The following is a 13957-nucleotide window of genomic DNA, read 5'->3' as shown; positions in this document are numbered from 1 at the left end:
ATCAACAGAATTTATCTATACCTACCGTCGGTGATTAACATGCAATAAAATGCTCCTATATGCCGTCTATTATTATTTTTTTTTCTAAACCCACCGTCGGTAGTTAACATGCGATATAGTGCTCCTATATATCGTCTACCAACAGTATTTATCTATACCTACTGTCGGTGGTTAACATGCAATACAGTACTCCTATTCACCGTATATCAACAGTATTTGTCTATACCTACCGTCGGTGGTTAACATACAATATAGTCCTCCTATATAACGTCTATCAACAGTATTTGTCTATACCTACTGTTGGTAGTTAACATACAATATAGTGCTCCTATATACCGTCTATCAACAGTATGTGTCTATACCTACTGTCTGTAGTTAACATACAATATAGTGCTACTATATACCGTCTATCAATAGTATTTGTCTATACTTACTGTAGGTAGTTAACATACAATATAGTGCTCCTATATACCGTCTATCACCAGTATTTGTCTATACCTACCGTCGGTAGTTAACTACAATATAGTGCTCCTATATACAGTCTATCAACAGTATTTGTCTATACCTACTGTCGGTAGTTAACATACAATATAGTGCTCCTATATACCGTCTATCACCAGTATTTGTCTATACCTACTGTCGGTAGTTAACATACAATATAGTGCTCCTATATACCGTCTATCAACAGTATTTGTCTATACCTACCGTCGATGATTAACATACGATATAGTGCTATTATATATACCGTCTATCAAGAGTTTTAGTCTATACCTACTGTTGGTAGTTAACATACAATATAGTGCTCCTATATACCGTCTATCAACAGTATGTGTCTATACCTACTGTCGGTAGTTAAAATACAATATAGTGCTCCTATATACCGTCTATCAACAGTATTTGTTTATACCTACCGTCGGTGGTTAACATACAATATAGTGCTCCTATATACCGTCTATCAAGAGTTTTAGTCTATACCTACTGTTGGTAGTTAACGTACAATGTAGTGCTCTATATACCGTCTATCAACAGTATTAGTCTATACCTACTGTCGGTAGTTAACATACAATATAGTGCTCCTATATACCGTCTAACAACAGTATTTGTCTATACCTACTGTCGGTGGTTAACATACAATATAGTGCTCCTATAAACCGTCTATCAACTGTATTTGTCTATACCTACTGTCGGTAGTTAACATACAATATAGTGCTCCTATATACAGTCTATCAACAGTATTTGTCTATACCTACCGTCGGTGGTTAACATACAATATAGTGCTCCTATATACCGTCTATAAAGAGTTTTAGTCTATACCTACTGTCGGTAGTTAACATACAATATAGTGCTCCTATATACAGTCTATCACCAGTATTTGTCTATACATAGTGTCGGTAGTTAACATACAATATTTTGTTCCTATATACCGTCTATCAACAGTATTTGTCTATACCTACTGTCGGAAGGTAACATACAATATAGTGCACCTTTATACTGTCTATCAACAGTATTTGTCTATACCTACCGTCGGTGGTTAACATACAATATAGTGCTCCTATATACCGTCTATCAGCAGTATTTGTCTATACCTACCGTCGGTGGTTAACATACAGTATAGTGCTCCTATATACCGTCTATCACCAGTATTTGTCTATACTTACTGTCGGTAGTTAACATACAATATAGTGCTCCTATATACCGTCTATCACCAGTATTTGTCTATACCTACCGTCGGTGATTAACATACGATATAGTGCTATTACATATACCGTCTATCTAGAGTTTTAGTCTTTACCTACTGTTGGTAGTTAACATACAATATAGTGCTCCTATATACCGTCTATCAACAGTATTTGTCTATACCTACTGTCGGTGGTTAACATACAATATAGTGCTCCTATATACCGTCTATCAACAGTATTTGTCTATACCTACCGTCGGTGGTTAACATACAATATAGTGCTGCTATATACCGTCTATCAAGAGTTTTAGTCTATACCTACTGTTGGTAGTTAACATACAATATAGTGCTCCTATATACCGTCTATCAACAGTATTTGTCTATACCTACCGTCGGTGGTTAACATGCCATACAGTACTCCTATATATCGTCTATCAACAGTATTTGTCTGTACCTACCGTCGGTGGTTAACATGCCATACAGTACTCCTATATACCGTATATCAACAGTACCTGTCTATACCTACCATCGGTGGTTAACAAGCATTACAGTACTCCTATATACCGTCTATCAATACTATTTTTCTCTACCTACCGTCGGTGGTTAACATATAATACAGTGCACCTATATACCGTCTATTATCAGTATTTTTCTAAACCTACCATAGGTGATTAATATGCAATATAGTGCTCCTATATACCGTCTATCAACACTATGTTTCTAACCTGTTTCTATACCCACCGTCGGTGGTTAACATGCAATACAGTGCACCTATATACCGTATATCAACAGTATTTGTCTATACCTATCGTCGGTGGTTAACATGCAATATAGTCCTCCTATATACTGTCTATCAACAGTATTTAGTCTATACCTACCGTCGGTGGTTAACATGACATATAGTACTCCTATATACCGTATATCAACAGTACCTGTTTATACCTACCATCGGTGGTTAACAAGCAATACAGTACTCCTATATACCGTATATCAAAAGTATTTGTCTATACCTACCGTCGGTGGTTAACGTAAAATATAGTGCTGTCTATTAAAATTATGTGTCTATACATACTGTCGGTGGTTAACATACAATAAAGTGCTCCTATAAACCGTCTATCAACAGTTTTCATTTATACCTACCGTCGATGGTCAATATAACGTATTATATGGTCCGTATATAGTGCTCATATACACCGTCTGTCAAAAGTATCTGAATTTACCTACCGCCGGTGGTTAACATACAATATAGTGCTCCTATATACCGTCTATTAACAGTATTTCTTTATACCTACCGTCGGTGGTTAACGTAAAATATAGTGCTCCTTTATATACCGTCTTTCAATAGTATTTCTTTATACCTACTGTCGGTGGTTAACATAGAATTTAGTGCTCCTATATACCGTCTATCAACCGTATTTGTCTATACCTACCGGCGGTTGTTATCAAAACAAACTATTTTCAATCGACAGTCCAAAGTTTCGTATCTATACTTCACTCTGAATGACTGATGACATTTATTTGACCAGTAACATTCCCTATTGTATTCATTATTTAGTTTTCTCCCTGAACTTGTCTGAAATATTTGCGGCTGTACTGATGGCAAACAACAATCAATCAATTTCTTAAAGTACTTCTTAATCTAAATAATATATTATTTTTTAATCTAACCAGTAATATGTGATCGGTGAATGTACGTATGACAATTACGCCAATTTTGAAAAAGCATATTCATTTGCGCACATTGACATTTTTTAATTTGCGCCAAATTGATTCGAAAGGTTAGGTCTGATAAATTTAGATGATAAAATTAAACTTGTTTAACCAAACGCAGCAATTCAATGAACACAAGCTACAATATAGATAAATGTGTGTATAGACACATGTTGAGCTCATGGGTATCATCATTTAATCACACTTCTGGTACCCGAACATTTACTTTCATATATGGAACCGATGCCATAAAGAAAAAAACAGGCTTTAACTTATAAAAATTTTGATAAAAAAAGGGATGCTTTATTGTAGGGAAGATATCACAAGGTTGCAGTTCAACAGAAGTGTTGCATGACAATACTCAGTTAAAAAAGATTTGTGCATATGCAAATGTGCTTTTTATGTCAAACTGTTACAATCTTATTTTATAAAGTGCTACTTCAAGTGTGATGTACACTTGCAATAAACTTATCCTGCTTTCAATCCCCCTCCTCCTCCTCGTCACGTGTGAGCAAGTGGCAGGTGGCAAAAGGCCAGAAGGAATATTTTTGTTATTATATAAATAAATTCTATACATCTTATATGCCTCATGAAAATAAATTTGGCGCAAAGAAATAAAAAAAATAGGCGCTAATTAAGTGCAGATTGGCGCAAATGGAAAAAGCCGAAGCAAATATAATCTTTTCTCGTATCAAGATTTCAAGATTTTATTCATAACCTCAGACACATACTTGTGTACAAGAGGACAATAATATATACAACCATATTAAGATAATACATAGCGAGACAGGCGGGACAAACGAAACACAAATACATAGTATATTTTAAAAGACAATTGGTATAATTAGATTAAGTATTTTATGATTTTCTTCACGAAAATTGATAATTTCCTTTGAACTTGTACGTTACATATAGACAACAAGCCAGTGAATTTCTTCTTGCTTGGATTCATTACATAGTAATTTGGTACAAACTTTGATCTAAGAGCAGAAACATCAGCATTTTTACAGGTAAACAATTTATGAAACTCATCCCCTATTCCTTCATTACATAATGTACATATTCTATTTTCCCTCGCGATCCCCGCCCATCTACCCGTCTCAATAGGTAACTTCAAATTCGAGCATCGAAGTTTAGATATGTAATATCTGTCCTTGGGTAATAATCGCAATAGATACGGTTCCAAACCAAACTCGAGTTTGAATTAATAAAGAATAGAATTCACCCCTATCAGATCAAATTGGTGTTTTCTTTCTTTTTTTCGTTCAGTTTCATCTAGTCTATTTGTTCATTTGACTCTGTCTCCATCACGACTAGGATGCATTTTAATTTATAATGTAAAGTCGTTCAGGTTTTTGTTTTATTATATAAAAAAAGAAGATATAGCATGATTGCCAAATGAGACAACTCTCTAAAAGAGACAAAGTGACACCGGAATTAACTATTAAAAAAAACCTTTAACAGATCACGGTACGCTGACGGTACAGATGTCTGTAAATTCAGAAATTAATGCGAGGTTTTTATTATTGCGACAATAATTAAGACTCGCATTTTGAAGTATTGCGTTTGAATTAATCAGGATTTTTTCTTAATCGTTGTAATCAAAATCTCATTTCAGGCTATAATGTCACTCATCGCATTAAATATTTAACAATTGCACGCAACAAATTTACATTCAAAGACTATGAATTTGTTGTATACTTGACAAGATTAGTTCGTTTAAGTTGCTAAAAATTCTATAATTAGTGTATTATTCTCCAAAGTTTATTTGAAAAGGTATAATTCCTCTATACAAATGGCAAAATCTTTCATAAAATATCCAGTAAGTTGGATAAACGTTTACCAAATCATCCCAATACAGTTTGATTTATATATTCACTTTGCTATTCCGTTCTTGCACAGTGATATAGTTCATTTTGCGTCATCCCATATTCTAGCAAAGGGAGATTATCTCAGCATCACCGTTACATTAGTAATAGCTCTCGTACATAAAATAGTTAGCTCGAACTGTATGATCCTGTGAATCTGATCTTTATATTAAAAGTGCATAAATGGTTCACATATGGGTCTTATTTAAACATTAAACAGTATCAAAACAATTAGTGCATTATAATATAACCAAATAGGCATGCAAAAAAGAATCAATAGGCAAAATATGCTTGTCTACCGTCTAATTCTAATTGCTAATATTTACTGTATTGTACATAGCTCAATTCCATTCCATTCCATTCAATTTTATTTATTTTTTAATTTTCAGCAGAAAACAGTATTTCTAACAATTAAATTGAATTAATTTGATATGACGTTGACACACGGTAATCACTCTCATGTTTTTATTTTCATCGCTGTCAATCATCCGGTAAAGATGAATATTCATTACTACCCTCGGTAGTTAACGTCCCTCGATGGTTAACTTTAAGTGCCTACCGCAGCCTGCTAGGTTTGGCCTTTATGACTCCATTTGTCGATCGTCATACATAAATTCGTTGCCATTTCAGACTAATTCGTAGCTTTTGGTTGGTTTGGAACCCGTCACTTTCCCTGTTGGGTGAAACATTTCAACCATACATTTGGATAAAAATTGTTGTTTGTCTTTCTTAACTCGTGTCGGTCGTATTGTAAATTTCATATAATAGCCCGGCGTATATCTTATTTACAACAAGAAATCTGTGAGGTTACGCTAACTAAAAAAATACGACAGACGAGAATTTTCCATGTCCATTTTTTACTTACAAGTCCCACATCAAATATATTGCTTTGGATGGAAAATATATTGGTTTGGATCCATCCAATCATTTAATGATCGACATTTAATGGGGAGAATACGGTATCAAAATGTCAAACACTTACAATTTAACTATAAAATATATATGCCCCACGTCAGGAACCATAAACAAAAGTGCATCGTTTACACTTATTTTATGTTTTTCAACCAAAAAAAAAAAGGTCCAAAAAAATTTCGCCTCGCTACGCTCTGCAAAGTTTCCATACTTCGCCCCCCATTTCCAAAATCCTGGATCCGCCCCTGCGAACAATTTTAAACAATACAAGCGAGAAACTAACGTCCTAAGTGATAACAAAACAATTTACGAAAAAAAAATATGATAGACATGAACCAACGACAAGAAATGAACTACATGGTCCTAGAATGTGATAGAATAAAACGTGTTAGAAGGAGCCAACCCTCCCTTAACCTAACCTGGGACAGTAGTTTTGTAGTTTAATATCAATATTAGTATGACATGTTGCATTTCAAAAGTTTTATTTCAAATTGTATTTCAATGTGGTGTGTTTAGATATATACTTAGAAGATGTTGTATGAGTGTCAATGAGACAACTCTACACCCAAGTCACAATTTGTAAAAGTAAACCATTATAGGCCTAAGTACGGTCTTGGAGTCAATGCTCCGTGTTGAAATCTTCAACACGGAGCCTTGACTCACACTGGACAGCAAACTACATTGTATAAAGGGTCCCAAAAATCACTAGTGTAAAACGTATCAAACAGGAAAACCAACTCTCTAACCTATATGTAAAAAAATACTAATACTTTTGAAATTCATAAACAAAAACCACTGAGCATTGTCTTATTTGGAAAATAAATTAATTGTTATTCGAATAAACTCTTCATTTTTACGCTTTTTGGATGAAAGGAATTCATATTGACTTTTATAGCTAAGTTGTTTGGCTGCTTGTAATAAGTTGGAACGGCATTTCTTATGTTGTTTGGCTGATTGTAATAAGTCCGAACGGCATTTCTTATGTTGTTTGGCTGTTTGGGATAGGAAGGAATATAGTTTTATCGACTCTGCATGGCTAATATGTTTGGCAGCTAGGGAAGCTGCTGGGGATAGGAAGGAATATAGTTTTATCGACTCTGCATGGCTAATATGTTTGGCAGCTAAGGAAGCTGTTGGGGATAGGAAGGAATAGTGTTTTATCGACTCTGCATGGCTGATATGTTTGGCAGCTAGGGAAGAGTAGTGTAAAAAAGTAAAACTTACAAGATTTGCTTGGGTTTGAAGAGTACTCCTGGTTTAAGGAAACGAAGAAAGAGTGGGCATTTATTTTAAATATTTTAAATATTTGACTCTGCATTGAAGTCACTAATCTTAGTTGCCCATGGTTCAGTATGTAGAACTACAACGTATTCTCATTATACGGCTATTCTTTATAACGAGAAAAAAAAGATATTTAAAAGGAAATATGTATATGCTCGGTTAAACTTGAAGGAGTTGAATATAGAATTGTAAATATTTGCATAGGTATATTATAAACGGAAACGGGTGTGACCTGACACAAGACCATTTAAAAGATCCGCGGACAAACTAAGATCATTAAAGACGTTATTATAAAGGTAAGATACACTAATTTGTATTTCTTTCGTAGTAATGTCCTTTAGGTATTGGGTATGCCCATTGTTGAAGTCGAACGTTGACCTGTATTTGATTACAATTTCATCCTACAGTCATATGTGGATAGTTTTCTCTTTGACAATCTTACACCATATATCTCATTATTTTTCATATGTTATAGCGAATGCTGTTTCTATACATATGTTTAAAATGTGTGTGTTTTTTTTTAAAAAAATATCTATATATTATTAACAATTATTTTGGTTAACGGGAGAACGCGCATAGTTTATGAAGACCATCATATACATGCATATACATTTTTTATTAAAGTTATAGTCCCAAACACAAGCAAGTAGCTTTCAGTTGGTTTTTATACAGAAGGCATTTGTAGATTTAAAATACTAAAGGCAACGACCCTTGGCAGTGTTTAGTACAGTAAGTTATATCACATAGTATTGAGATACAATAAGCAGTTATAATGATAACGATTACTTTGAAAATAACACTGATATTTTATTCATATTCAATTTGTCATGAAATACTTACCTAAATAATTGATTTAATTGTCAATATATATCTATCCGTATGTTTGGTACAAATCGGAGTTTGAACGAATCATCCAGATTCCAATTGTTGTCTTGTTTTTTTTTCTGCTTCTCTCTGTAAATATTCAAATATAAAATTCACTTTTCTAGTTTATTTATGAAGCTTTTTTATCCTTTATCTCAATCTGATGTTTACTATGATTGTACTGCTCTATGCATAGGGTAATATGCAGTGATTGGAAATGATAATGCAAATATATCTATGTTAATTTCACCTGTTGCATTTCTCTACCACAAAATAGATATATGTCTAAGTCTCCAATCTTATAGTAAATGTTTAAACCATTGTATTAAATCTTAAAAAATAAGAAACACATCCAGCTGTTTGTATATCGGGACAAAGTAATGCTACATGACCAACTACAAAATTTGCAGTTAACAAATGTTCAAAGGGAGATAACCGAAGTTAAAATCACAACTTTTGTTGAGGAAATAATGAAATGACAAAAATTAAAGAAAAACAATCTGTCTCAAAATATTTACTGCTCACTAATTGATACACTTCTATGTTCACTAATTAGTGAACTGAGTATGCTTGTAATCTTGCCCTTAATTTGCCTTCTATTGGTTTAATAAAAACATTGTATTTTACCTATCAATATATTGCATCTGATTCTCCTTATTAGTTATTTATCGATAAAACGTGGATGTAGATTATTGATTGACATATAATAGATACTTATTACTGAGTTGTATGTTTTTTTTCAATAAATATGTATATAACGTAGGTAAGAAATGGAAAAAAGTACAGTTTGTTTGTTGTTTGTCGTCAATCTGATGTATGTGTGTATTGGAGCTGCTATCTTTATGACATTAGAATCAGAAAACGAAAAGACGACATCATCAGACATACTTTCCACAGTCAATACATTTCTTGGTAAGTGTTGCTTAGTCTTTAGTTTTCTATGTTGTGTCTTGTGTACTATCATTTTTCTGTTTGTCTTTTTCTTTTTTAAGACATGGCGTTGTCAGTTTATTTCAAGCCTGGTACCTTTGATAACTATATATACGTAATGAGAATCATTAATAATAATTGTTTGGCTCGTTATATTTACATGTCAAGCCTAATAGCTTGTTTTTCTAGACATCGAAAATAATTATCTTTCCGTCATGATTAAGGATATGTTATTTATTGATTTATAAAAGTGAAATGAAAAATGATTAGTCGTTAAAGGATGTCGGATTAAGTCATGCTTATCATTAATAGGTATAGGAAGATGTGGTATATATGAGTACCAATGAGACAACTCTCCATCTAAGTCACAATTCACAAAAGTAAACCATAACAGGTTAAGATATGGCCTTCAACACGGAGCCTTGGGTCACACCGAACAGCAAGCTATAAAGAGCCTTATAAAAAAAGTAAATAAATATTATACTACTGTTAAATCATTCAAACGGGAAAACAAACGGTCATGCCTACATTTACTGTGATTTAGTGTATCATTAATTAGAGACGAGAGATGAGACTTAAATTTAATTAAAAATTGACACAAAAGAGCCAACAATTTATTATATTAAAGCCACGTATGATGCACGTCGATACGTCGGTTTCAGATAGCTAGTCATCTTGTGGTTCATAAGTGTTTCTCGTTTCTTGTTTTTTTTTATATAGACCAGACAGTTAGTTTTCCTGTTGGAATAATTTAACACTATACATTTTCAGGGCCCTTTACAGCTTGCTCTTCTGTGTGAGCCAAGGCTCCGCGTTGAAGGCCGTGCTTTGAACAGTAATGGTTTACTTTTACAAATTGCGACTTAAATGGAGAGTTATCTCATTGGCACTCCTATACCACATCTTCCTATCTCTTTCATTGTAGAGTTGACATGAATAACCAAACAATTCATTTCATCTAGTTGTAAGTCACATAATATGTTTGTTTGTTTTTTTCAGCTAATCATAACACCTGTTTGAGTAACAAGGAGTTACAGACATTTCTCCATAAAGTGCTATCAGCGTATCAGAATGGAGTTTTCACGACAAACGAGACAAAAAGTGCAACGCAGTGGGATTATCCCAGTTCTTGGTTTTTCGCCATGACCGTTACAACAACTATAGGTATTTATTGCAAAGGAAATTAAACCTTTCCTCAGAATCAGTTATTGTTTACCGGGACATTTTTTGCATTATTCTAAATGCACAATTAGAAAAATAACGAACACAGTCAAAAGCAACACGAAATTGAAGTGAAGCAATATTTTAAAGAGAACAATTTAGAAATAAAGTATAAATGTAAATCCAGGTATGGGCCCTTATCCGGCAAGCTACATAAACAGTTTAGTACAAGTAGTTGTAATTGAATAATACTATAAAACATGTCAAAAAGTTTTCAATAAAAACACCCAGTAGAATTGAATAAGAGAATGGGCAATATAGGACAGTATTATCAAAACAATGGAATTCTATGCAACTGTCATACAAGTGAGAGGTTTATCTAGCTACAAAACCGGGTTTAATTCACCATTATCTACACAAGAAAATGTCTGTACCAAGTCAGGAATATTTCAATTATTATCCATTCGTTTGATGTGTTTGAGCTTTTGATTTTGCCATTTGATCATTAGGGACTTTCCATTTTGAATTTTCCTCGGAGTTAGTATTTTTTGTGATTTTGCTTTTTACAATATCAGATGTATTTATATAATTTCTTGTATTTTACAGGATATGGGAACCAGTCGCCCGTCACAGGAAGAGGAAGAACTTTCTGTATATTTTACGCATTGTTGGGGATCCCTCTTACAGGAATAATGTTACTCGGTCTTGGAGAAAAACTGAAATTCATAGTTTATTCTGTACAGAATAGGAAATGTACAAAATATGCGAAAACAGAAAGTTTGATAAAACATATAGTGCTCAATGTATTTGTAGTTGGACTGTTAACCTTTTTACCGGCACTGGTCTTCCATCAGATAGAAGACTGGACATATTGGGAATCTTTATACTATTGTTTTATTACTTTGTTTACCATTGGCTTTGGTGATTTTGTAGCAGGTATGTGTTTGAGTTAGAATTGGGGTTTCACTGCGTAAGAGCTAGGATTTGCAATGCTCTTATTAGTATAGGATCATACTTATTATTTAAAGGTATAATGCTGTTGTTGTACATGGAAAGAAGGAGGAAAGATAGCAGAGGGACAGTCAAACTTATAAATAGAAAATAAACTGCCCATGTCATGGCTAAAAAAAAGAAAAAAAAAAGACAGACAAACAAGAGTACACAAAAGACCACATAAAAAATAAATACTTCATTTTTTTTATATATAAATAAGGCCGTTAGTTTTCTCGTTTGAATTGTTTTACTTTTTCATCTCGGGGCCTTTTCTAGCTGACTATACGGTATGGGCTTTGCTCATTGTTGAAGGCCGTACGGCGACCTATAGTTGTTAATTTCTGTGTCATTTTGGTCTCTTGTGGACAGTTGTCTCATTAGCAATCATACCACATCTTCTTTTTTATAAGCAACACGACCCCAACCAAAAACTGGGATTGATCTCATGGGCTCCGGAAGGGTATAGTAGTTTATTGCTTTTCTCTCTCATTTCGTTCCTCCGAAAATAATTGTTTTACAAGATATCACAGAATAAACACAGTATAGGTTTGTGCATTCGCTACTGGAGTAATAGTACCAGTTTCATATTCTTTATGTTTGATACAGTTAGTTGAAAGTTGTTTTTCAAGTTGTGTTACGTTTTGTTCCACCAGAGACAGTTCAATTTGAATTATGTCTCTATTCCAACTGAATAATTATTTGTTTATTATGTTATTTGCAGCTTCAAACGCAGAACAAAATTACAAAGCTTTATACAAGGTTTTAGTAAACATTTGGATTTACATCGGTTTGGCGTGGTTCACCACCATAATTAGTTACATTAGTGACAGATATACGGAATCTATAGAGAAAAGAGAAGAAAAATATAAGGTAGGTGCAGATAGGGGATAGTGGGCGGAAATATCATACTGTGGATTCAAAATTATTCGTTGGGTACCAATTTTCATGAATTTCGTTGGTTCAGGTTAACTTCGAATTTAAATGTTCAACGATTAACACATTTTCTGTAAGGTTGTATGCAGACTTTAGTAAATCCACGAAATCAAATATTGTCGAAAATGCAAGTTTCTCTCAATCCACGAAAAATGGTACTACTGTCTCACGAAAAGAGACGAATCTACAGTATACGAAACTTAATCATTTTAATCACTTTTCTTTATACAATCTTTATTTTTTGTCTATTTGTTTCTATTCTTTAAAAGGTTATATGTTAGTCCTTTATTCTGCTCTTTCTAAAGTGTTTATATGAAATAAAGAGATTTTACCTAACTGGCAAAGCAATTACATATGCCGGATTTGAGACAGACACGTAAAATATGTTGAAGCAATAAGCTTTTTGTGTCCCCTCTTTCTATTGAAAGTTAACATGTGCAATGATAATCAATCCTCTGACATGACTTAAAAGTTATCCAACCCATAATAAAGATTTCCGGAAAATTTTCTCAATGCTACGATAACAAAACTTGTACTTGGTATAAAAAATATTCAGTTACTAGAACTGAAAGCAAGCTCAGTTTTATGTCTGTGTGTTCTTTGTGTGTATATGTCACGGTGTCATTTACATATATCCAATATTTTCTTTTGTTCGTGTTTTTTTAAATGCTTTTATCAATAATAAATTAGAATGATTGATTGTAAAATATATATTTGTTCAACATGTTGCAGATTTCCAATGATCTTCCAATAGCTGAAAAGTCATTGAACGCTGGTATCAAATAGGCCGGAGTGTGACAATCAACTGTGATGTCATTGTAGACTATCAATTAGTAGATACGGCTTAGCTCAAAACAAATGAAGACCTGATTTTGATATAGAAGACAAGAATACGGATATATTATAAAGAACCACATATGTTAAAATTTAAGGAAGCTACCATTTATCTTCAAGGGGGAGGGAGTATTTTTTTTGTCTGAGTCAGATTTCTTTTACCACTATAAGGTATGGGAAACATCTGGATTCAGAATATTTTGTTTGTCAACTGCTAGACCAAAATTATTTTAAATCCTCCATCAAATTGCGGATTAGAATAATTTTTTAGGGAAAAAACATACCCAGCCTTTGAGGTTAAATGATCGTTCCCTATAAATGCAACAGTTCAAGCAGTCTTTCCGCCTCAATTCTAAATTTTCCTTGTTAAGGAAGATTGAATATCTTTAGGTGTTGGTTGGTGCAGTCCTATAGTTACCGCGTGTATTAGAAGTATCAACTTTATGTGAAAACGTTAGATTGACTAATGAGTTATTGTTGGACACTGGAAATTCAAATAAAAATAGATAACATCAATGATTTTAATTTATTAGACAGTATGTAATAAAGAGCTGTGGTATGACTGCTCATCAGAAAACATTCCACTTGTTACCCCAACAAAATGATCGAAAACTATTTTATTGAGACATTTATTTTTCTCAAAACTAGTTTGTAGATCATATCTTATTTCCAAGTAACCTGGATATAAAATCACCGGCATTCAAACTGTTATAAAATTATCCAAAGCGTTATTATTAAGAAACTTTTTTTTTTTAAAGTGAGTCAGTCATTTTTACATTACAGCCGATTTCAT

General features: G+C 33.2%; 1 protein-coding gene across 1 annotated transcript; it reads left to right on the top strand.

The window, feature by feature from the left end:
* Positions 1-7506: 7506 nt before the first annotated feature.
* LOC139515856 (potassium channel subfamily K member 10-like) lies at positions 7507-13680 on the top strand. Its single transcript, XM_071305589.1, has 6 exons — positions 7507-7745; positions 9077-9225; positions 10243-10407; positions 11011-11340; positions 12119-12267; positions 13063-13680. Exons 2-6 carry the CDS (start codon positions 9084-9086, stop codon positions 13114-13116), a joined length of 840 nt encoding a protein of 279 aa, XP_071161690.1. The 5' UTR covers positions 7507-7745; positions 9077-9083; the 3' UTR covers positions 13117-13680.
* Positions 13681-13957: the final 277 nt, after the last annotated feature.

The sequence above is a fragment of the Mytilus edulis genome, chromosome 3 (assembly GCF_963676685.1).
Source record: "Mytilus edulis chromosome 3, xbMytEdul2.2, whole genome shotgun sequence".
NCBI classification, from domain to species: Eukaryota; Metazoa; Mollusca; class Bivalvia; order Mytilida; family Mytilidae; genus Mytilus; species Mytilus edulis.
Note: the sequence above shows the minus strand (reverse complement) of the source record. Positions and strands in the feature narration are given on the sequence as shown.

Bases quoted from the DNA above. Each gene is read 5' to 3' on its own strand.
- LOC139515856 (XM_071305589.1), top strand. From the start codon at position 9,084: ATGGAAAAAAGTACAGTTTGTTTGTTGTTTGTCGTCAATCTGATGTAT. The intron at 11,341-12,118 runs GTATGTGTTTGA...TGTTATTTGCAG, and splicing joins CTTTGGTGATTTTGTAGCAG to CTTCAAACGCAGAACAAAAT. The intron at 12,268-13,062 runs GTAGGTGCAGAT...AACATGTTGCAG, and splicing joins AAAGAGAAGAAAAATATAAG to ATTTCCAATGATCTTCCAAT.